The sequence below is a fragment of the Podarcis pityusensis genome (assembly GCF_964106645.2).
Source record: "Podarcis pityusensis genome assembly, chromosome: 10".
Lineage (NCBI taxonomy): Eukaryota > Metazoa > Chordata > Lepidosauria > Squamata > Lacertidae > Podarcis > Podarcis pityusensis.
Genome location: NC_138035.1, coordinates 10,365,963 through 10,391,149, shown reverse-complemented (window position 1 = coordinate 10,391,149; position 25,187 = coordinate 10,365,963). Strand labels below are relative to the sequence as shown.

The following is a 25,187-nucleotide window of genomic DNA, read 5'->3' as shown; positions in this document are numbered from 1 at the left end:
GAAAATTTTGGGGTGTTCCCCAGCATACGAATACTCCCCGGTGTGTGTGTATGAGAGAGAACAGCAATTTTGTTTACATGACCAACAGCACTCATGCTTGGACACTGGAAACAGAAGGAATAATGGTGGCAGTGAAGCACTCGTTGCATTTTGCAGGAAGAGCCAACATTACCTGAATAGTTTCATACCATTTGCGTGGCGAGTTCCACATACCTCTCGCAGTCTTCAGCAGTTTTACTCTCTTGTAAGAGTCGTGAATCTGGGCCCATAACCTGTTGTTGGGATACTGCCAGGGAGACGGAGGCATCAGGCAGGCCCCCAAGTTGTCTCCGGACGATCACCGGTCTCCCGTGGAACAGCATCAGTCAATTAGCGACACGAGCCTCCAAGACATTCCAAGACCCGTGGACACCCTTTCAGCACAGTGTAAGTCTCCACAACGAAAGATGCAGACAGGAGAGCATATTTACAGCTTTATTCAACGTAGTTCAGAACAAAGGAAAAACATGACTGCTTGCCTCTGTGTCCAGGAAAACAGCCAGAATACAAAAGCTATATACAAACGGAAGTACCCAGCGGACAGTGCTGGGAGTAAACAGGCATGTGATACACAACAATCATGCCTGACCCTTTTAAGGTGGAATGAAACTATATCCTAACACCGCACCGCCCCCCACCGGACACAATTATTAAGGTTAATGGGCTAAATAAAGCCACAACTTTATTGGTTACAGGTGATGAGCGGTATTGGCTTAGGCATTGGTCCTAACCGACTATATCCGGCTTGAGCCCGTCCGCTTGAAGACCGGGAAGGGTTAACCACCAGTAGGGGGAGTCCTGCTGATGCACATCAACTAGGAACTCCCCCGGGGTCACCGCTAGGGGTTGTGCCTTAGGCCCTCGCCTCCATAGGCTTCGGGCAGGGCCACGCCCCCTGGAATCCTTTATCGGGCTACCCTTCAATATGTGGGGCAGGTGATGGCGCTACCTCCCCTCTTCCATCTACAGAACAATACCAATGCCTAACCGCCAATACCAAGAAAGTTGTGACGATTTGCTACGAGGTAGGTGAAAACCAAGTGGCTGCTGCCAGTTTGCCAAGTGGAAAAATTCTTACCAGGCCCCTCGACGGCGACCAACCGAGGTCCATAGCAAGGTCAAGGAACGAAAACCTTATAGGGCGGGAGGGTGGGGGAAACCAGAACAGCTGGTAGGCAGGAAAAGAGGGAGATCCCCGGCCACGCCTGCATTACATAGGGCAGGCCACGCCCCCAGAGCCAGCCGATTGGCTGGCCAGGAGGTGACGCGGCCAGGGATTCCCCCAATCGTGCAGGGGCTGGGCTCCAGCCACCGCACGCGTGGTGGGGCCGTGAAGCCCACAACTCCACCTCCTCTGCAGGGCGGAAGTGCCTTTGGGGTACAGTTAATGTAACTAAAGTTGTTTACAGGGTATTCATCAAAGACGAGGAACCGAAACTATGGAACCCTCTTCCACAGGACCAACCTGGATAGCTTTAAAACAGGATTAGACAAAGTCATGGAAGAAAGAGCTACCAATGGTTATTTGCCACAATGGCTCTGCCCTGCCTCCACTGTAGTAGTAGTAGTAGTAGTAGTAGTAGTAGTAATAATAATATTTATACCTCGCCCTCCCCGGCCAGAGCCAGGCTCAGGGCGGCTAACACCAGTAAAATCACAATAAAAACATAATAGGGGAGGTGGGGAAACCAATTTAAGATACAGGTTAAAATGCAGTTTAAAATGCAGCCTCATTTTAAAAGTAGCCCATAGATCAAAACCATAAGGGGAAGGAAACATAAGGGTCAGACTGAGTCCAAACCAAAGGCCAGGCGGAACAGCTCTGTCTTGCAGGCCCTGCGGAAAGATGTCAAGTCCTGCAGGGCCCTAGTTTCTTATGACAGAGCATTCCACCAAGTCGGGGCCAGTACTGAAAAGGCCCTGGCCCTAGTTGGAAACCAACCTAACCACCTTGCAACCTGGGACCTCCAAAATGTTGTCATTTGTGGACCTTAAGGTCCTCTGCGGGGCATACCAGGCGGTCCTGTAGGTACAAGGATCCTAGGCCACATAGGGCTTTAAAGTAGTGCTTCTGAATACCAGTTGCTGGAAACCACAGGAGGCGAGAGGGGTCTTGTGTTCGAATCCTGCTTGCGGGCTTCCCACAGACATCTGTCTGGCTGCTGTGAGGAAAGGATGCTGGACTAGATGGGGCCATTGGCCTCATCCTGCAGACTCTCCTTATGTTCTTATATCCCCACGTTGTTGGACTCCAACTCCCATCGTCTCCAGCCAGCCTGGTCAGTGGGGAGGGAGGATGAGAGTCAAATTCCAGCCACATCTGAAAGGTTTCAGGTCCATGAAATAGTTTTACAGAACTCTGTTTCCTATTTGCAATATTTTGGAATCTGGACAAAGGTTTCCTCAGCCCAGTCGAGGGGACTTTACTCCCCCCGGTTCATTCTATATTTAAGTCAGAGAAGCATTTCCAAATCCAGGGGATTTCTCTGCAATCAAAACTGGGTTGCAGAACTACATTTGAGAGAGCAGCTTAGTTGCTAGTTGGGCGGGAGACATTGCAAAGGAATGACTTGGCCGTAGGATATATTAACGTCATTCACTTTTCCGCCCCGGGGCAGAAATAAACAAATGCCCACACTTGTGCCAGGGGTTGTTGTGGTAGCGCTGGTTAACATCATCTGTTCCAGCAAGAGGTTTATAAAGCTGTCAGCCCGGCCTGCTGAATTGCTCACATGCCCTTCCTGTGGGTTATTGCTTTGCAAGGACAGAAATGCAATCTGCAAAACGGTCCGGCAATTGCGTTTTCTACACATCTGCTCTGCAGGTCTTGTTTCTTCGGACGTTCTAAAGAAAGGGCCACTGGGTCAGACAGGCATAAGCCAAATTGCTGACAGGTCTGCCCTCTGGGGTTTTTCACTGGGGAATTATTTTTTATTTATTGTTGTTGTTTAGTCGTTTAGTCGTGTCCGACTCTTCGTGACCCCAGGGACCAGAGCACGCCAGGCACTCCTGTCTTCCACTGCCTCCCGCAGTTTGGTCAAACTCATGCTGGTAGCTTCCAGAACACTGTCCAACCATCTCGTCCTCTGTCGTCCCCTTCTCCTTGTGCCCTCCTTCTTTCCTAACATCAGGGTCTTTTCCAGGGAGTCTTCTCTTCTCATGAGGTGGCCAAAGTATTGGAGCCGCAGCTTCAGGATCTGTCCTTCCAGTGAGCACTCAGGGCCGATTCCCTTCAGATTGGATAGGTTTGATCTTCTTGCAGTCCATGGGACTCTCAAGAGTCTCCTCCAGCACCAGAATTCAAAAGCATCAATTCTTCGGCGATCAGCCTTTTTATGGTCCAGCTCTCACTTCCATACATCACTACTGGGAAAACCATAGCTTTAACTATATGGACCTTTGTTGGCAAGGTGATGTCTCTGCTTTTTAAAATGCTGTCTAGGTTTGTCATTGCTTTTCTCCCAAGAAGCAGGCGTCATTTAATTTCGTGGCTGCTGTCACCATCTGCAGTGACCATGGAGCCCAAGAAAGTAAAATCTCTCACTGCCTCCATTTCTTCCCCTTCTATCTGCCAGGAGGTGATGGGCCCAGTGGCCATGATCTTCGTTTTTTTTGATGTTGAGCTTCAGACCATATTTTGTGCTCTCCTCTTTCACCCTGTCGTACTCCTTTCCCAATTTTGAACCAATCAGTTGTTTTATTTATTAATAACATTTTATTGCATTATGCATTTATTGTATTCAAAACATAGCTTTTTCTTCAAGAAGCTCATAGTGGGGCACATGGTTCTCCCCACTTATTAAATCTCTGCAACAACCCTGTGAGGTAGTTTAGGCTGAGAAACAGTGTCTGGCCCAAAGTCACTCGGCTGAGTTTCATTTCTGAGTAGGGATTTGAACCTGTGTCTCCCAAGTCATATCCCAACACTGTAACCACTACACAGCACTATCTCCCCATCATTTCCCCCCCCCCATCATTTTGTTTCAAAAATCTTTATTGAAACTTAACATATATACACAATAACCCGAATTCCCAATGATTCCCTCACATAAAATATAATATCTAAATTACAACAGCTGCATACACTTAATTATAAAACCCACCACCCTCTACTTCCCTCCACAGCAATTTGACTTCATTATATTTCTTTCTACCTTTTTTCCTTGCATTCTGTAACAAATTATTTTTGTTAAATTCTGATTATTTCCTTCTTTCTTTATTGGTTTTGTTATTGCTTACATTTTTTATTCTAAGCCTATTAGCATGTCATTTTTAGAACAATATTTTGACATATAATCTTCGAAATACTAGCATGATAACTTGCCAAGTGTACATTTTCACATGCCTGATACCTGCTTCAAATTCTAGAAAAGCTTTAGATCAAGGGTGTTGTGTTTCAGCCGTGTGTGTGTGTGTGTGTGTGTGAATGCGGCCCCCCCAGGCCACACTATATGGCCCTCAGAATCTTCCCTAGGCAACACCCATCTCTCTGGGCCACAGCCCTAGTCAGCACTTCTCGGATCTCTTCTCCAGTGCATTGGTCTGGTTGCAATTATTATTATAATTATAAATATATTTAGATTCCACCTTTCTTCCAAGTTGGCAGTTTACAGCATTTAAAAACATCATCACAGAGCACAGGGCAATAAAAATAAACTAGCTAAAAACAGAAAACAGCAACGGCATGTGTTCTGGAGCTGAGAAAATATCTCTTGCTTGCTCAGACTGAGGATGGAGAGGTGAGTGTGACTTTTGCATGGTTGGGATGTAGCCTGCTGTACAAAGGTATCATGTTTGTTCTGTTATGTACTGAAGTTCTCACCCTGGGCCAGCAGGGGGATACTGTAGATAGTTTTCACTCAGGTCCACATATGCAAATAAGAAATTGAAAGTGATGTTCAGTGACTGGATATTTACAGAAAGTTGTTACAGTTGCGCTGTAGTTGCGCTGTATATAAGCAGGTTGGCTGAACCCTTCAGCCCAGTTCTGTTCTGGCCTGTGAATAAACAAGAGCTGTTTGAAGAATCGCTGTGTCGTCTGATATGTTCACCCACAACTTAACATGTTCCTTCCACTTTTGCCTCTGGTCACGACCACCCTTGGCATGCAGTCCTGGGAGGGCTGGTGTCAGGAGCAGGCCAGCAATATCTCGCATGGTGCCAGTGAAGTTCTCTCTCTTTATTCAAAGAAACAACTCAGGAGTCCAGGCCTAGCGAGCACAGCAACTCTTCTCCGCAGGTTCCTTCCAATCTGAGGCTCCTTTGTCTTGCCTGTCTTTGCTCTGCTCTCTTCATACCTCTTTGGGTTCTGGGAGACCCAGCGGAAGGGAGCTGGTCGCTGCAGGAAGGGGAGACAGCCTGGCTTCCTAACCAGCCTGACTCATTTCTGCTTCTTGGCCTCCCTCCTCTCTAACCTCTGCTTCTGCCTCTGATTCTGGGCTGCTCTCTGCCACAGACTCTTCCTGCTCACTAAGCCCTGTTGCCTCTTCAGCTTCCTTCTCCTCCCAGTCTGCTTCCTCTTCTCCTTCTGACCACACATTGTCGTCCCACCAGGCTCTGAGCTTTCTTCCCTTGGGGTTCCGCAGCTGGTGTCTCCCAGCATTCCTATTCTTCCAGCCAATCCATGACAGCTGACCATGAAGAAACATGGTCAGCGGAGGGTAGTCCATTAGGGCAAATGGGTCAGTGCCCCAACAGCCTCAGGCTGTCCTCACCTGCCAGTCTTCTTTCTTACAACCAGTTCAGAAGCTAGCCTTGGCTGTTGGATTCCTCCTTGGTTTTCAGTGTTCCACTTGTAGAACACAGCAGGAATGCGGATGAGGACAAAGCTAGATCTAGTCGGCTTTGCCTGCCCTTGGCTCTGGCTCCCCCTACTGTTGAGCTCCCTTCCTTCCGCCCTACCAGTTCCAATAGGCACCAGCCACAAATGGAGGTAGCCCTCCCCACACCCTCAATGAGTCAAATCGCTGGAAAGAAAATGAATGAAGGTGCCATACTTGGCACCAAAATCACTTCCAATCTGCGTCTGCAAGAGAAGGGTGGAAACAGATGCAGAGGAGGTCTAATAATAATAATAATAATAATAATAATAATAATATATTATTTATACCCCGCCCATCTGACTGGGCTTCCCCAGCCACTCTGTGCAGTACAGTAATGCATCAAACATTAAAAACTTCCCTAAACAGGGCTGCCTTCAGATGTCTTCTAAATGTCAGGTAGTTGTTGTTCTCTTTGACGTTTGGTGGGAGGGTGTTCCACAGGGCAGGTGCCACTACTGAAAAGGCCCTCTGCCTGGTTCCCTGTAACTTGGCTTCTCACAGTGAGGGAACTGCCAGAAGGCCCACAGCGCTGGACCTCAGTGTCCAGGCAGAACGATGGGGGTGGAGATGCTCCTTCAGATATACTGGACCGAGGCTGTTTGTGTATTTTGACACTGGGGAATGCGTGACTTAGCTCCAGCAACTTGGCATTCCAGCCTCCATGTAAACAGTCATAAAAATCTCATTTCTGGGAGGCAAATCAGCAGATATAAATTGACAGCAAGGAAAATTGTAGGGTGGGTGGGAGGCAAAATATACCCTTACATTCCTGAAGTTCCTGTTCCTTTTCACCAGGGAAAGGGGGAAAGGGCTTACTGCTCACTTTTAAGAGGGGAATTCTGTAGAAACACTTCCCTGAACACAATCCTTTCTTCCTTGCCGAAATATTGCACATAATATGCGAAATTCAGATTGCACCCTCATCAGGAAGAACTTTATGACAGTAAGAGCTCTTGGACAGGGGAATGGACTCCCTCAGGAGGTGGTGGGTGTTGATATTTTCACCCCTCCCATTGACAGAATCTCCTGATCTTTTTGAGAAAGAAGGGGTGGAAACCAACCAGTGTGGTGTAGTAGTTAGGAGCAGTAGACTTGTAATCTGGTGAACCAGGTTCGCTTCCCCGCTCCTCCACATGCAGCTGCTGGGTGACCTTGGGCCAGTCACACTTCTTTGAAGTCTCTCAGCCCCACTCACCTCACAGTGTGTGTTGTGGGAGAGGAAGGGAAAGGAGAATGTTAGCCGCTTTGAGACTCCTTTGGGTAGTGATAAAGCGGGATATCAAATCCAAACTCTTCTTCTTCTGCTCTTCTGCTCCTGCCTGACTGCCTGACTCTGTGTGTGGAGAGCGTCTTATCTATGTGGTGACTGAGTTGGCTGAGTGGGAGATGTAACACTCATGCAAGCCAGCAGTTTGTTAGTTTGTACAGTGGTACCTCAGGTTAAGAACTTAATTCGTTCTGGAGGTCCGTTCTTAACCTCAGACTTGCCAATCAGAAGGCCGGCGGTTCGAATCCCCGAGACGGGGTGAGCTCCTGTTGCTCGGTCCCTGCTCCTGCCAACCTAGCAGTTCGAAAGCACGTTAAAGTGCAAGTAGATAAATAGGTACCGCTCCGGCGGGAAGGTAAACGGCATTTCCGTGCGCTGCTCTGGTTCTCCAGAAGCAGCTTAGTCATGCTGGCCACATGACCCGGAAGCTGTATACAGGCTCCCTCGGCCAATAAAGCGAGATGAGCGCTGCAACCCCAGAGTTGGCCACGACTGGACCTAATGGTCAGGGGTCCCTTTACCTTTACCTTTTTTATCTTCAGTAGCTTAGGGCCTCATCAAATCTAAGTCCAGCCCTGGGCGTAGTGGAAGAAGAAGAAGAGTTTGGATTTGATATCCCGCTTTATCACTACCCGAAGGAGTCTCAAAGCGGCTAACATTCTCCTTTCCCTTCCTCCCCCACAACAAACACTCTGTGAGGTGAGTGGGGCTGAGAGACTTCAGAGAAGTGTGACTGGCCCAAGGTCACCCAGCAGCTGCATGTGGAGGAGCGGGGAAGCAAACCCGGTTCCCCAGATTACAAGTCTATAGCTCTTAACCACTACCACCACACTGGACAATTGTTATAGCTATTATTATTTATTAAATTTGTATACCGCCCTCCAGCCATAGATCTCCAGGACCTGGGAGACTAGGGTTCAAATCTGCACCTGGCCATGAAGCTCTCTGGGTGATCTTGGCCCAATCATTCATTCCCTGCCACAACAGGGTTGTGGTGAGGATAAAACAGGGAGAGCTATGTACCCCTTCCCCTTGAGCTCCTTCGAGAGAAAAAAGAGGGCTATAAGTGCAATAAACAAACAAACAAACAAACAAACAAACAAACAAACAAACATCTCAGAAACAACGGCTGTTCCAAGGATAGTCCTATGTATAACAGATCAGCGGGGTCTTATTTGTATTTTACCAGAGCATGGATCGCAGTAGCACGGCTGCAACGTGACTTACAGAATTCTAAAAGGTTCCCTGCATAGCTGGCTCTTGTGTGTGTGTGTGTGTGTGTGTGTGTGTGTGTGTACACTTTATGGGGATAGCTTGGCTTTGCGCCAAGGACCATGCATTCCTTAGCTGGACTGCTGCACGTTCCAGCATTCAAACCAGGACACAACCGGCGATAACTTGGCAATACAATCACAATTCCATTTTCGCAGCTTTGCCCTGTGAATTTGTTTGCCTTCAAGCGCACGTGTGTGTGTATAAATATAAGGAGAACTTGACAGTTAAACAAGCAATCGATCAGTACAAAACTGCCCGTGACCGCAACCGTTTATTTCTCAGTTAAAATGATTTCTTTCCTATACCATGGATTGCCAGTGTGGTACTCATGAGCTCAGTGATGCCTGCAGGGGGCCTGTTAGCAAGACTTGGGCACACTGCGCTGCGTGAAGTAGGACTTTCTTCTAGCTGTTGTTGTAAACAAAAATCTGCCCCTTTCCCCCCCTTATGGGGTATCCAAGAGCCCATAATAGAGTCTTTACATAGGTTCCCTATTGGTAGGAGAAAATAACAGAGGCCAACCAGAGAATATTGTAAGCAGCTTGTAAGCCTGATCTTTATTGATCTGTTGCAACAGGGTCCTCACTCACCACACGCAGGAGGGAGGAGGAACCTCAAACAATGGCGCGCAAGGCCTTATATAGACATCTTAAATTCCCTGCCCTGGAGCTCAAGACCACCCCTCCATACATCATGCATATCACAGAAGGGGTGTAGCTCAAGACCCCCCCGATACATCATACCTACATCACAGAAAGGGCGGTCTACAGCAGAAATCTGAGTGCTTTGTTTACCTCCTGTCTGCCAGGTTACCTGTTTAATGGTCACTTGATTGGATTGCCTTGGAGCCTGGCCAGTCTTTTGTAATGATAAATACTTAGTTCCTGAGCCAGGTCACAGGCTCACACCCTATGCATATCATAAATGTGCCCTTAAGACAGGATTTGTGAGGAAAGAGACAATGGGGAGGCTTTTCCATTTTCCTTTGACCTTGCAGAGAAAACATCTGGTCAGTTTGGGAATCAAATTGATTTCAGGTCGGTCTTCCTGTGCTAATCTATGTACGTGCTTGGTTGGTACATTTATGAACTTTTAATATATATCTGAGGCCTTAAAATTCTTATCACACTGTCCTGAATCTTCCAACATCAAGCCTCATTGGCTATCCATGAGTCCTAGTGTTATAAGAGATGGAGAAAGACGTGCGCTATTATGCTTTCTCCATGCCATGCATAATTTGTGCAAACTTCCTTTAAGTTTCTTCTTACTCACTTTTTCTCTAAACTAAAAATTCCGAAATGGGGCAACCATCCCTTGCAGAGAAGTGCAAGAAATCTTCATTCCATAGTTCTGTTGGTAGAACATGAGACTTTTAATCTTGGGTGACTCATCTTCATTAGAAATATATTTTAAAAGGTCCAGTAGCACATTAAAGTTAAAGGGACCCCTGACCGTTAGGTCCAGTCCTGGATGACTCTGGGGTTGCAGCGCTCATCTCGCTTTATTGGCCGAGGGAGCCGGCGTACAGCTTCCAGGTCATGTGGCCAGCATGACTAAGCCGTTTCTGGAGAACCAGAGCAGCGCACGGAAATGCCGTTTACCTTCCTGCCAGAGCGGTACCTATTTATCTACTTGCATTTTGACGTGCTTTCGAACTGCTAGGTTGGCAGGAGCTGGGACCGAGTAACGGGAGCTCACCCCGTCATGGGGATTCGAACCACCGACCTTCTGATAGGCAAGTCCTAGACCAACTAAGTTTGTTCTTGGTATAAGCTTTCATGTGCATGCACGCTTGTTCAGATACACTGAAAGAGAAGTCACCAGACCCTTATATATAGTGGGAGGGTGGGGTGGGGGTTTTTCTCAGGAGGGTAGTAGGAGATGGGTGATTGACTCAAAGGATATGGAAAACCTGCTGACGACTGTTAACAACTGCAATTAGTCCTACATCAAAAAGCAAGGGATAGTATGCAGATGACCAAAAATAACTTTAGCATATGTAATGAGACAAAAATCCAATATCTCTATTCAGACCAGGTCTCTCCATAGTTTTCAGCTTAGTGATAAGTTGTAATTCAGCAACTTCTCTTTCAAGTCTGCTTCTGAAATTCTTTTTGAATTCTGAAATCAGCTTCGTTAGGTTTGTGTTTCTAAAAAATGCGTTATAACACTGTGACACCAGATGGCGCTGTGGAGTCCCATCTTTTGGCAATGTGATTTCCCATTATGAGGTTTACAACACATTTTCCTGAAACCATTTTTTGTGTGTGTCTAGATCCAGCCAGGATTGTGGGTTCAAGTCCCACGTTGGCCAAAAATATTCCTGCATTGCAGATGGTTAGACTAGATGACTCTTGTGGCCCCTTCCAACGCTGTGCTTCTCTCCATCTCAGATGCAGAGATCTCTTTCTGCATGATACTTCCTTGGTGTGATCTCTTTTTTGGCCTGTCTTTTGGCCACCTTGTTAACATTCTTGATTTCCTTGCAACAAATCTTTCTTCAGCACCTGCTACGTTGTTTTTTCTGAAAAGGAAACCACGATTGTGAGGACCTTACATTTCTGGAAGTCCCGGAGGGTGAATGGGGCTGGCCTGAGTTTGGGACCCCCAATAGGACATAGTTTCCTTAAGGTCCTTGCCGAGATTATGGATAGAGTTGAACCCGTGTCAAGCTCCGTGCGGCACAGGGGCCCCTCTATCTGTACCTCTACATAAATTTTCTCTACGTTGGGGTGGGGCAACTGGTATACCTGGAAGTCCGTGAGCTCCGTTGAGTTGCCTTGGTGCGTTGGGCCACGGGACCTGGGGCTCTTGGATCGGTCATCTGATGCCTGGCGTCGGGTGGGCCGAGCCCGACACACCCGGGCGATGTGTCCCGATTTTCTGTACTGCCTGCACTCTGCGTTGCGGAAACCTGCAGACCAATCATACTGCTACATTTTTCTAGGACCAATCAGACTGCTGCATTTTGGACCCTATTCAACTCAGTACATAACAACAATGAATAACAGTGTCCCTACCTTTACAGGTTGCTCGAAGAGTCCCAAGGCATAACCGGTTTCTGCAGAGATTGGTAGGTTCACAGTGCGTACTATTTCCCTACAAAAAGCTGTTGTCCTTGCAAGAAAAGAAAGGATGAGTTTGCAAGTTTGTTTGCTTGTTTTGTTCCCAATATTTCTAGACTTCTTTTCACCGCAGAGGGTGACAAAACAGTTCACACAACAACCCATAGATCAACTCATCCATCAAAGTAATACGACGCTTAAAACAAACAAAAACTGCAGGTGAAAACATAAAGCGCAACTTACTTAAGTCTCCTGCTGAAATGGAAAGGTCCTCATCAAGTATCTGAAGTTCAACAGGGGGGCTTGTCTGATCTTGGCTGGGAGAGAGTTGCACAGAATTTGGGCCACAACAGCTCCTGGTAGAGATAAGCTGTACATCTCAACCATTGGGTGCAAGTAACAGAGACTCCCTCTGAGGATCTCAGTGATCGGGTAGGGAGATAAAGTCCTCAAGATGTCCTGGAGTCATGTTGTTAAGACTTGCAGATTAATACAAGAACCTTGAGCTTGGCTGGTAACCTGTGTGCAAGCTCTTAAGCACCGGAGTTACAAGTTGGCAATATTCTGTGTTGCAACCGCAGAGATCATTCAGTTTGTAACTTAAGGGTTAACCCTGTTAGCGTTAAACTCAACTAGCCAAGGGGGAAGATGGGTGGAGGTGTTGCTTAGCAACCAGGCAGCATGACATGAGGCACTCTGATTGGCTGTTTAGTTCAGAAGGAGTTTCCTTCTGTATGCATCTACACCAAGAATCCCAAACTCGGCCTTCCAGATGTTTTGGGACTACAATTCCCATCATCCCTGACCACTGATCCTGTTAGCTAGGGATGATGGGAGTTGTAGTCCCAAAACAACTGGAGGGCTGAGTTTGGGGATGCCTGATCTACACAATCATGCGGGGAGACACCTGTACTACACCTGAGGGTTTCAATATGTTTCTGGACTCCCATCAGCCCTTTCAGCATGGCCAGTGGAGCCAAGGGGGTTGTACGATTTGTAGTCTTGCAAAACCTGGAGCATCGCAGGTTCCCCATCCCTGGCTTACTATTAAGAAAACCTCAAAGCAGTTAAAAAAAAAAAAAACTGGGGAGGGGAAGGAACACACATTACAACCATTTGAAAAAGTGCAATTATCAGAAGATGCACATTTGGAAATAATTACGAGTGATTATGCCACACCCACCGGGGGTAGCAGAACATAAGAGGAGTAAGTTGGATATCTCCAGCAGTGTAGAAAACCAATTGCCCTTCTGCTCGTGGCGTTTGGAACCACCCATCCGGAATCAATGATCTTGAGGAACGTGCCACGTCCTGACTTCACCTTTCGTGAATGATTTGCAACTGCTAAGCTGAGCTCCCCGCCTTTCACAAACTTCCATTCACACCCAAGGAGACTCCAACACTCCTTTGCCTATGGGTCTTTCATGCAGGGATTTGCTTGGCAGTCAGTTATGAATGAAAGCAGTTTGTACTCAAAGCTCAGAGAGCTGTAATGGATTGCTGGAGGTGCATTGACACGTTGCGATGCCGCTAAGGAGTGGCTGCTCTCTTCCAACAGGAGACCAGGCCCCGGATGTCTGAATTCTTGGTGAGATCCACAATAATTTCTCGCTATGCATTTACGACCGTCTCCTGCACTTTGGTGAACAGCGGCTCGGAGCCCAGGGAAGGCCAGTTTGAGATGCAGATACCCATCACCGCCTTCATCTCCAATTTTACCATGTAGGTGAGAGGTTTTGCTGAGCCTGTGACTGGGAATGAAGGGATTCACATTGCATTTACAGACAAGACATATTTGCACTTTCTGAAATGATAACACACCCTCCCCCCCAAAAAACCCCCAGCACACCAAATTTCTGGAATTTGATCTCGCAGTAGAATGTAGGAATACCTTTTAATATACAGTGGTACCTCTGTTTACGAACTTAATCTATTTCGGAAGTCCGTTCTTAAACCGAAACTGTTCTTAAACTAAGGCACGCGTTCCCTAATGAGGCCTCCTGCCGCCGGTGCCCTTCCACTGTTCGGATTCTGTTCTTAGACCGGGGTAAAGTTCGCAAACCGGGACACTATTTCCAGTTTTGCAGAGTTTGTAAACTGAATCGTTCTTAAACAGGACTGTTCTTAAGGCAAGGTACCACTGTATATCATGGTGAGATGTAGTGCATTCGGGTATTCCAGCATTTATATAAACCAGTTTTCCCCCCAGGTTTTTTCTGGGCCACTGCCCTCTTGGTTCCATAAACTCATCCCTAGTGCCCCCTGTTGTTTAGTCGTTTAGTCGTGCCCGACTCTTCGTGACCCCCTGGACCAGAGCACGCCAGGCACTCCTGTCTTCCAGTGCCTCCCACAGTTTGGTCAAACTCGTGCTGGTAGCTTCGAGAACACTGTCCAACCATCTCATCCTCTGCCGCCCCCTTCTCCTTGGGCCCTCCATCTTTCCCAACATCAGGGTCTTTTCCAGGGAGTTTTCTCTTCTCATGAGGTGGCCAAAGTCTTGGAGCCACAGCTTCAGGATCTGTCCTTCCAGTGAGCACTCAGGGCTGATTCCCTTCAGAATGGATAGGTTTGATCTTCTTGCAGTCCATGGGACTCTCAAGAGTCTCCTCCAGCACCAGAATTCAAAAGCATCAATTCTTCGGTGATCAGCCTTCTTTATGGTCCAGCTCTCACTTCCATACATCACTACTGGGAAAACCATAGCTTTAACTATACAGACCTTTGTTGACAAGGTGATGTCTCTGCTTTTTAATTGCCCCCTACCATATAAAAAATGTTATTCAGAATAGCAGTTTGCATGACCCACTAAGGACTATAACACAATAAAGATTCAAACCGGTAATTGCACATCTTATAAAAAAACCCCAACAGTTTGTCTTTACCCCCTTCTACTGCCTCTCGAGACACATGGATGTCAGCAATACAGTGGTACCTCAGGTTAAGTAGTTAATTCGTTCTGGAGGTCCGTAACCCGAATCTGTTCTTAACCTGAAGCACCACTTTAGCTAATGGGGCCTCCTGCTGCTGCTGCGCTGCCAGAGCACGATTTCTGTTCTCATCCTGAAGCAAAGTTCTTAACCTGAAGCACTATTTCTGGGTTAGCGGAGTCTGTAACCTGAAGCATGTGTAACCTGAAGCATATGTAACCCGAGGTACCACTGTATTCAGAATCCGATACAAACTATTTAGTGTACTTAATTCATCAAACCTGATGAACATGATATATTGCTACTTGCTTTTCAAAGTCTGGTAGTCAAGCACACCTCCAACATCTGCCTGGTACCCCATTGCTTCTTTTGCACCCCTCCCAGGTATCCCATGGCCTACCCCCAGCTCAATTTGGGAATTCCTGCTAGAATCAGTCGTATAACGGCATTCAAAAATGGCCTCCCCCCAGCTCTATTTGGGAACTCCTGCTAGAATCAGTCGTATAACGGCATTCAAAAATGCTCACCGTACTTAAATAACCAATTTTCCCAATGAGAGGAGATTTTGATGAGCGTTTTGTATGAAGGCTGGAATGCCCAGGTGTAAATGTGACCACTTAGCTACATGGCCGTGTGGCCTACTTTGCAGAAACAGTCCTTTATTTGACGGTGAAGAACCTTAAGTGGGGGAAAGCTGGGGTGGGGAGAGTTTGAAATTGCCCCTCAACAGCAGCCGAAGAAGGCACACAGGCCAATGGGTCACAGCCGATCCTCACAATGGTGAGATGCGATGCATCTGGGCATTCCAGCCTTCCTATAAAACAGTCATAAAAATCTCCTTTCTGGTGGAAAAAATATTTCAGATTTTTTAAAATGACAGTTTTATAAGAAGGCTGGAATGCCCACCGAGCCGCAGTGCTTCTCACCACCACAAGGAAAGCTGTGGCTGGCAGAATCCACTTGATCCTACGCCCCTTCGTGCTAACATTCTCCCCCCCCCATTTTTTATTGGTTTTCCAAATTTACAACAAACACACATAAATTTTTTTTTGCAATATTAAAAGGAAAAAAACAAACAGACATATAGACACCTATATGAGAGCCCAATTTAGTTTTCATTGTTAAATGACTTCCTTGAATCCCCCCTAACTGAGTTTCCATAGATCTCATTGTAGCAGTTTTCCAATACAGTGGTACCTCGGGTTACATACGCTTCAGGTTACAGACTCCGCTAACCCAGAAATAGTGCTTCAGGTTAAGAACTTTGCTTCAGGATGAAAACAGAAATCGGGCTTGGGCTCTGGCAGCTGGAGGCCCCATTAGCTAAAGTGGTGCTTCAGGTTAAGAACAGTTTCAGGTTAAGTGCAGACCTCCGGAATGAATTAAGTACTTAACCTGAGGTACCACTGTATCCACTTTCTAATAAAATTAACTTAATCAAGTTGCTATCTTTCTTTCTCATAATATTTTCATTCCAAAATGTTATACAATTCAACACATTTTACTCCTAGGCCAATTTGGTACTTACAATAGTTTTACTTACGTTATATTGGAATATCTAGCTAAATAGTCCTTAAATTTCTTCCAATCTTCTTGATGTATCTCCTCTTTCTGATTGCTGATTCTTCCAGTCAGGTTGACCAGGTCCAGAAAGTCCATCATCTTCATACGCCATTCCTCCACTGTTGGTATTTCTTGCAATTTCCAGTTTTTAGCTAACAAAATTCTTGCTGCAGTTGTGGCATACAAAATCAATCTAACATCTTTTCTGGGCAATTCCAATCCTATTATTCCAAGTAGAAAGGCTTCTGGTTTTTTAATAAATGTATATTTCAGCAGCTAATATTCTCTCTTTCGTGGCTCCAGGGTCATCGGTGAGAGGGTTTACCACGGGGAAGTAATCGGGAAGGACCAGAAGTACGGGGGCATGGACAGAAAGAACAGATATTCGAGACCCACAGATAACGGGTAGGTATTGCATAGAGAGGGGCAAACCTCCTGCAGTTTGATCTGTTCCAGGTCTTACATGGGGGACTTGACCCATCTGGTCTCTGGACAGATTTCTAAGGGGAAATCCTGGTCAATTCATGTGGAAATGCAAATGTGAAAAAGGGGGTGGATCATTACTTATAAGGCAATGCAAGGATTTCACTCTTTCCATTTCTTAAAAAAAGCAACCCTGTTTCAAAGCGTCAGAAACCACCCAGCTGTTTGCAGTTTGGAGTGGCTTGCATGTGAGGCTTCTTGTCACCATGCCTCAATGAAAACTTTCAAGGCAGGATTCAGGCACATTCCAGCCTATCAATATCCTCATTAAATGGTGGTACCCAGAATTGGACGCAGGACTCCAGGTGGGGTCTGTCCAAGGCAGAATTGAGCGGTACGATTACTTCCCTTGATCTGGGCACTAGACTTCTGTTGACACAGCCTAGAATAGCATTAGCGTTGGTCCATCTACTCAGTATTGTCTACACTGACTGGCAGCACCTCTCCGTGGATTTCAGACGGGAAATTCCCAGCCTGACCTGTAGAGGTCAGGGATTAAACCTGAGACCTTCTGCATGCGAAATATGTAGGAATGGATTTAGGAGAGGATATATTATTTAGTTATTATCCTTCCTTGCTCACATGAGTGAGATCAGCAGAGTACCATCCTTTGCAGCTTTAAACTTGGAAGCTAAAACAAGGCTAATAATAATAATAATAATAATAATATTTTATACCCCGCCCATCTGGCTGGGTTTCCCCAGCTACTTCCATTGGGATGGCTCCCAATAGAATATTAACATGATAAAACATCAAACATTAAACACTTCCCTAAACAGGGCTGCCTTCAGATGCTTTCTAAAACTCAGATAGTTGTTTATTTCCTTGACATCTGATGGGAGGGCGTTCCACAGAGCAGGCGCCACTACCAAGAAGGCCCTCTGCCTGATTTAACCTTCTAGAAACAATAATCCAGGCTATTTTATGGCAAACTGGATTTCCCCTGTTATTGTCCCTTTTCTCCCCTTTAAAAATAACCAAACAGAAAATGTTTTGTGAAGAAATAAAAGTAGTATCTACTTACATAAGCTAGGTATTGAAGCAGCAGCAAAAGGAAGGCAGGTTTATGATTACCATCTAAGTTTTAAAAAGGTAAAGGTACCCCTGACAGTTAAGTCCAGTCGCAGACGACTCTGGGGTTGTGGCGCTCATCTCGCTTTACAGGCTGAGGGAGCCGGAGTTTGTCCGCAGACAGTTTTTCTGGGTCATGTGGCCAGCATGACTAAACCGCCTCTGGTGCAACAGAACACCAACACCAGAGCAGCGCATGGAAACGCCATTTACCTTCCGGCTGGAGCAGTACCTATTTATCTACTTGCACTTTTTGGCGTGCATTCAAACTGCTAGGTTGGCAGGAGCTGGAACTGAGCAACGAGAGCATACCCCATTGTGGGGATTCGAACTGTCGACCTTCTGATCGGCAAGCCCAAGAGGCTCAGTGGTTTAGACCACAGCACCACCCGTGTCCCCACCGTCTAAGTTACAAAAGTACAAAATCTGTGTTGAAAATGGTATCTGAGCTGCAGAGCTCAGGCATGCACATGTGGTCAGCTTGGAGACATGAGGAAGAAGAAAAGAGATGCCCGGGGAGGAAGGAAGGATGGATGTAGTGTTACAGCTTCCTGCCAAGGCAGACAAAGGAAGTGATGTCACAGAGTTCTCTCTAGCAAATTTTACGGGAAAGCTCTGTGAGCTTTAGCCCTTCATGTGCCTATCTGGCAAAATATGAATTGTTGGTTTGACTGCAACGAAGGCCCAGAAAACAGATGCTGTACCATTGAGCTGTGGTTGCTTTGATGGCTACCGCCTCCTCCTGGTTTTTGAGACCAAAGTAGTCTCCTTTCTGCCCTTTTGCCTCTGTGGGGGATGAGGTGCTAAGTATATGAAAATACACGCCCTGTTGAAACCCACATGCTAACTGCACCTTCGAATTCTCCTGGTAGGGAACACAGAGTTGAGACATTCAAAGCCTCCGGAACAATTCCCCGGAAAACAGAAGCCGTCTTCCTGCTGCACTATGAGGAGCTTTTGCAGAGACGGTTGGGGAAGTATCAGTACACGGTCAGCATCCGGCCTCAGCAGCTGGTAGGGAAGTTACGGGTGGAGGTGAACATCCTTGAAAATTCGGGCATCGTCTCTCTGGAAGTCCTTCCTCTCCAAAACAGCAAGAGCAGAGGCAATGGGAGCAGCGAAGGTGAGTAGAACTTAACACGGGGGCAAGGAATGCTTTTCAGCCAAGTGTGCTGAGCCCGGGGGTTAACCTGAGCAACACGGTCCCGGTCTGGTCCCAAATCCAAGGGTTCCTCGAGGAGTCAGTCCGACAGGGCCGAGGTAGGACACCAGGCAAGGTCAGGCACAGGATCACAGGCAGGTTCTAACAAACAGTAATGTTGCTCCCGCAACCTGGGGCAGGGTCCGACAGCCTTTTATCTTTGTCGGGGTAATGGCCGGTCCTGATCCCCCGGTGACTCACTTCCCTGTCTCGCCCAAAGGCGAGCACTCCTCCTGCGAGTACTCAGGTCTCTCCTTCTCTCAGACCTTAGTCTCTGCAACTCGGGAGATGTCAGTGGGTTACCAGACCCAGGGGCCGCCTCAGCCTCCCCTGACCCAACCGGTAGTGGAGCAGCTGTAAGTGATGGCCCAGCTGAAGGCAACGAGGTCATCCCTGCATCTGGAGCCAGGGCAGGCTCAGGCCCCTGACTCGGCCCAGCTGGTGTTTGTTGCAGGGGAACCTGTGCAGACTGGGACTCTTCAGAATCAGGCCCCAGACTAGGTTCAGATGCCGCCTGAGGCAAAGGATCCAGTGCGGACTGAGACTCCTCTGGTTCTGAGTCCGAGCCCGAGTCCCAGGCTATCACACCAAGGGCCAAATTCCATTCTAGGCAATCTTTGAGGGGCCAGCTGGGAGAGGAGGGCATGGCCAGAGGCAATCTTTACCTCTGTACAGTGGACTAGTTTCTTCATCCAGGCAAGCAAGAGGCACTATCAGAATTCAAGGAAACCTCAAAAATATGTATACGCACAGGTCCCGCTTACTGAACACAATGCGTTCCCAGGAAACTGTTAATTCATTGAGGGTTTGCTTAGCGGGCTGACGGCTTCCTATGGGAGCATTTCCAATCCATGGTTTCTCCACCTCTGCCAACACCATGGTTTCTTCCAAAAATGGCAACCAGCCAACCAGCAAAAGAGAGGCAAAAGAAACACTGGTTTGTCCAATCTGTTCTGCTCCCTGATTTGTCTGTTCTCGCTTCCTGCTCCCTCTTTCCATGGGTCTTGCCCACAAGTGGCCACAGTTGACTAGCAGGGCACAAACCAGTAAGGAAGATGGCAAGCTCCATCTGTTCGGATATCTGAATCAGCTGTGCAGGTAGCAAGGTCAGGGTATAATTTTTTTGTGTCTGGATAAGTGAATTTTTGCACAGACATATAGCGGGACCTGCGTGTGTTTTGCAAATTTGCAGACACAAAATTGTGTATTAGGAGAAAGTGGCCCAGTACTGTTGAATATCTTGCCATTAGAGATTCAGCGGATGCCTTCTGTTTTTTGTTTTTTCTGTGCCAGCTTTTAAATGCTCGCTGAGAACTTTTCTGTTCCACCAGGCGTATACAGGCAATTAAGAATACTTCCTTCCGCAATGATTAAATGTCTGGGGGTTTTTTTTGGTTTTTTTTACTATTTTAGTGATTTTTATTATATGGTTTTTATTGTTGCAAACCACTTCAATGAATGTTTTGCGACACAGCGGTATACAAATATTTTAGTAAATTAGTAGATTTTAAATAAACATATAAATCAGAAATGGGTGCAGAAATTTATGGAACTGAATCTAAGTTTGAAAGAAGAAGAAAACCCCCTGAGAGAAACCAAAATTGACCAGTTAGAATTGGAAAGTTTTAAATGCTTGATATTTTACTATGTTTTATATATCCTGTAAGCTGCCCAGAGTGGCTGGGGAAACTCAGTCAGATGGGTATATTATTATTATTATTATTATTATTATTATTATTATTATTACCTACTATCCAGCACTGCCAACCTCACAGGGTGGTTGTGAGGTTCGAGTGGAGAGATGCATGTCACCCTGTCGTAGGATGGGATGGAAACGTAAACAGAGAAATAAAATACTTTTCGGCATCTGAGAACGATTCTCTCTGACTCCTGATCTCCTCCTGGGAACGTGCTTATTTTAAGCAAATTGTTTTTTCCATCTGGCTGTGCCAAATCGCATAGGAAGTCCAGCTGCTCTACAGTGATGGAAATCCCCCTGTTTGCCAAAAGCAGTAGCCAGCAGGCGACGCAGAGCCATTCTGCCACTCCTCTGTGTTTCCCTGTCCATAGTTTTCATTGTTCCTTTGTACACTGGCAGCTCTGCGGGAAAGGATGCGGACGCTGTTGCTTAGCCTAGCAGACACCGTGCTAAATTAGCAAGGCTGTCTTGCTAAATGACCCAAGGTGGGGACTGAACCTGCGTCGTGTGCCAACGTTCAGATTTCAAGAACAGCAGCCTGTGTCTATTGCAAGAAATTCAGTGGCATTAAACTAGCCGACGGTCTTTTCCAAGATCCCATCCTCACTTCTTGCTGTGTTGGAGTCAAACAAAATGTTACATGGCAGATGGGTTTAATAGACTCTTTGCTGCAGCCGCCTTCACAATGGAAAACAACTGTGGGTGTTTATGATCTAGAGAAACCAACAAAAAAATCCCTTTCCCTCCAGTCATTTCCCATTCAAAATCCCAGTCTTAAACTTCCTTTCCATGCATTGGAAAGGGGCTGTAATCTTCCTCTGGAGACAGAAGGTAGTCTTCATGTTCTGCTTGTAAGATGCTCAGACGGACTCAGGACTGAGATCTACAGCTGCAAATGCAATGTTTTAAGTGCATTATACAAATGTGACACTAGATGGTGATGGTGAGCTTATGGCAAATTCGATATATTTTTCAAAACGTTTTTTTTAAAAGCATTTTCACAGCGTTTTTTATATGTGTCTAGATTCCACCCCTGTCTCTGGATTCAGGGATGGGAGTAAATTTGACTCCGTTCTCATTTAAAGGTGGACCTGTCTAATTTGAATATTCGAGGCAACACGTGAACCAAAACGCAATCGTCCTTCAAAATTCACACTTTGCTGAATTTAGAATGCAGTTCTCCCGCCAAATAGTGTGCACAAAAAGTCACATGCTGGGCTTAATTGTGCATGAAATTGCATATACAGTATTTTTCGCTCTATAAGATGCACCAGACCATAAGATGCACCTAGTTTTGGGAAGAGGAAAACAAGAAAAAAAATATTCTGAATCCCAGAAGCCAGAACAGCAAGAGGGATCTGGCTTCTGGGATAGCCTCTTGCTGTTCTGGCTTATGGGATAGCTGCGTGCAGCCTCTCCCGGGCAGGGGGAGCCTTCATTCCTCTGCCCAGGAGAGGCTGCACTCCCTTTAAAGAGCACGCGGAGTGTGTGTGCGGCTCTTGGGGGCTTTTCTCCCTCCTTGGGGAAAAGCCCCCAAGAGCCGCACACACGCTCCACGCGGCTCTTTAAAGGGAGCGCTGAGCAGAGCCTCCCGCCTGCATTCGCTCCATAAGATGCACACACATTTCCCCTTAGTTTTTAGGAGGGGGAAAGTGCGTCTTATAGAGCGAAAAATACGGTATATATTGGTTAAGGGAACATGCAGACATGCATTGTTTTAGGGGAAATTGCTTTAGGGGAAAGTGAAGGGAAATGTTATGGAGAACTGAACTTAGGAATGGAAACTGAGAGAAACCAGAATTGAGGGGTTCACTTGTCCCAGTGCCCCTCCAAGTTGAACTCCTTCTCCACTCATGAAAAGGGGTCCTCTAGTCTTCCTCTGCAGATAGTTAAGTCTGTTTCCTTCATGAACCTTCCCTGATGGACCCTTAAATTAAGACCAACCTTGCTTGCTTTTACATCAATTGCACCCACACGTCCCGGAAACCCTCTATTAATGAGGGATAGAAAAATGCTACGTCTTGAACAAGAAGAGGAATAAATAATAATAATAATAATTTTTTATTTATACCCCGCCCTTCCCAGTTCAGAAAACGGGGCTCAGGGCGGCTAACAACAAATTTAAAACACTTAATTGATGCAACAGCATGAAATACAGTATAAAAACGTGAATAACAATAAATTCAGAATTCAAAAATGATTTTTTGGGGGAAATCCATCCAATAAACATTAGATGATCACCAGGGCTAGCTGGCTAAATTAGTCCTATTTGGGTCAGCGAGGAGACCAGGGGACTGACGATGAAATAGCTGGCTGCAAATGGACAGCTCTCTTCGTAAGATACGTGTGAACCCAGCTATTTTGTTTTCCCCAGGCAGGAAACTTGCAAGCCACCAACTTTTGGAAAACGGTTTTCTGAGCCAGGCAGGTGTTGGGATATTAAAAATTAATTATTATAATGATTTGGGCTGCCACCAACAAAATGATGGATAGGGAACTGAAGCCAATATGTTTTGCCCTTTTGGATGATCTCATGCCCAGGCTTCATTCCAGCTGACATCAAAAGTCCAGAGTTCCTCTCTCCATCCCTGCTGAAATGTCATTTTATTCTCAGCTATAGATGGACGAAGAACTTTTTGATGGTGAGAGCTTCTCAACAGCAGCGCTAGCTCTGTCAGAAGGTGGTGGACTCTCCTTCCTTGGAGGTTTTTAAGCAGAGGTTGCGTGGCCACCTGTCATGGATGCCTGAGTTGAGATTCCTGCATTGCAACGGCGGTTGGACTAGATGACCCTCATGGTCCCTTCCAACTCTATAATTCTATGAAATTGGATTCAGTTCACATTTAAAGGTGAACTTACCCAATTTGCAATGAGCTACTTATCTGTAAGGACGCGGGTGGTGCTGTGGGTTAAACCACAGAGCCTAGGGCTTGCTGATCAGATGGTCGGCGGTTCGAATCCCCGCGATGGGGTGAGCTCCCGTTGCTCGGTCCCTGCTCCTGCCAACCTAGCAGTTCGAAAGCACGTCAAAGTGCAAGTAGATAAATAGGTACTGCTCTGAAGGGAAGGTAAACGGTGTTTCCGTGCGCTGCTCTGGTTCGGCCAACAAAGCGAGATGAGCGCCGCAACCCCAGAGTCGGTCACGACTGGACCTAATGGTCAGGGGTCCCTTTACCTTTACCTTTACTTATCTGACGCTTGCCTCACAGTTCTCCATCTGGTTGCCATATGTCCTCTTTTCCCAGGACATGTCCTCCATTTCAAGGTAGAGTTGTCATAGTGATGAATAGTTAAATGCAGAAGTAGGCAAATGTGTCCCATTTTTTGCTCTTCAAATTGTGGCAACCCTAAACGTGTACCAGAATGTATATACCATGGTAAGGTGTGCACAATATGCATATATCACTGGAAATGACATACAAAAATGCATTAAATTAGCGAAAACTGTGTTGTAAAAAAATGTTTCTATTAGGCAAGGCAGCATACAGATATGTGTACATTAGGAGACTTTTGCACTAAACTGTTGCATTCAAATTTTCGTTGAAAAAAATTAAAGAATTGTGCAGAACCAGTTTTAAGGTTGGGATAAACAACAACCAAGTGCTCTTTGAATTTTGCACCACCGTTTTTGACAGTAACAATCATAAAATTATAGAGTTGGAAGGATCCCAAAGCAATGCAGGGATCAATTAAGGGCCAGAGTTATAACGAACAAGCTTGCTGCAGGGTTCCAGAGTCAGCAATACAAGTGGGTACTGCGACAAAATGTTGTAGCACGAAGTGATCTTATTTACGAAGCTTGTCTTAGGTACTTAACGGTGTGTTTCCCCACCAGATTACATCTCCCCGCCACCCTCGACGGTGGTTGGCCAGACAAAAACTTTAGCCAAGGTGACCTTCAACCCCAACGTTGTCCAGCAATCCAAGATAGCACGGAATGGCGTCCTGGGAGATTTTGTTGTCAGATATGACGTCAACAGGGAGCTGAGTGTTGGAGATGTCCAGGTAGCATGTCCTGCTATTCGTTTCATTATTTGCTGCGCAATTCGTGAAAGAGATTTCTGAAGGGAAAAGGCTACCTGGCCAACACAGTGCAAATTGGCATGGGTAGATTTAAGCCTCCTGGGAAATTCCAGAAGCAATGCATGATTAAAACTGTAAAGTACAGTGGTGCCCCGCAAGACGAATGCCTTGCAAGACGGAAAACCCGCTAGACGAAAGGGTTTTCCATTTTGGAGGTGCTTCGCAAAACGAATTTCCTATGGGCTTGCTTCGCAAGACGAAAATGTCTTGCGAGTTCCTGCGGGTTTTTTCCCCTCCCCCCCCTTTTTCCCAAGCCGCTAAGCCACTTATCAGCTGATCCGCTAAGCCGCTAAGCCGCTTAACAGCTGATCGCTAAGCCGCTTATCAGCTGATCCGCTAAGCCGCTTAACAGCTGATCCGTTAAGCCACTAAGCCGCTTATCAGCTGATCCGCTAAGCCCGCTAAGCCGCTAATAGCGCTAATCCGCTAAACTGCTAATGGGCTTGCTTCACAAGACGAAAAAACCGCAAGACGAAGAGACTCGCGGAACGGATTCTTTTTGTCTTGCGAGGCACCACTGTATGGAAGGCCTAGCAGGGGGCTGGCAGTGCTGGTGTCAACCTCTCTTAATCTATCAATTCAACAGTGTCCCTTGTTGAACACCCCTAGTTTTTAAGTGTTGTCCCTTTCTGATAGTCTCCTGAGAAATACTTTCTGTATCTGTGTGTACATACCTCCAGTACAGTCTTGTG

General features: G+C 46.4%; 1 protein-coding gene and 1 long non-coding RNA gene across 2 annotated transcripts in view; both read left to right on the top strand.

The window, feature by feature from the left end:
* The window catches only part of LOC308486517, a 244,170-nt gene that overhangs the window by 178,816 nt on the left and 40,167 nt on the right, over nucleotides 1-25,187 (top strand). The window lies entirely within an intron of this gene.
* The window catches only part of ITIH5 (inter-alpha-trypsin inhibitor heavy chain 5), a 69,530-nt gene that overhangs the window by 4,176 nt on the left and 40,167 nt on the right, over nucleotides 1-25,187 (top strand). Inside the window, exons 2-6 of the mRNA XM_081022729.1 lie at nucleotides 11,432-11,476; nucleotides 13,027-13,190; nucleotides 16,262-16,363; nucleotides 18,385-18,635; nucleotides 24,248-24,417. Coding sequence (XP_080878855.1) covers nucleotides 11,432-11,476; nucleotides 13,027-13,190; nucleotides 16,262-16,363; nucleotides 18,385-18,635; nucleotides 24,248-24,417 — 732 coding nt within the window. The remainder of the gene's footprint in view (nucleotides 1-11,431; nucleotides 11,477-13,026; nucleotides 13,191-16,261; nucleotides 16,364-18,384; nucleotides 18,636-24,247; nucleotides 24,418-25,187) is intronic.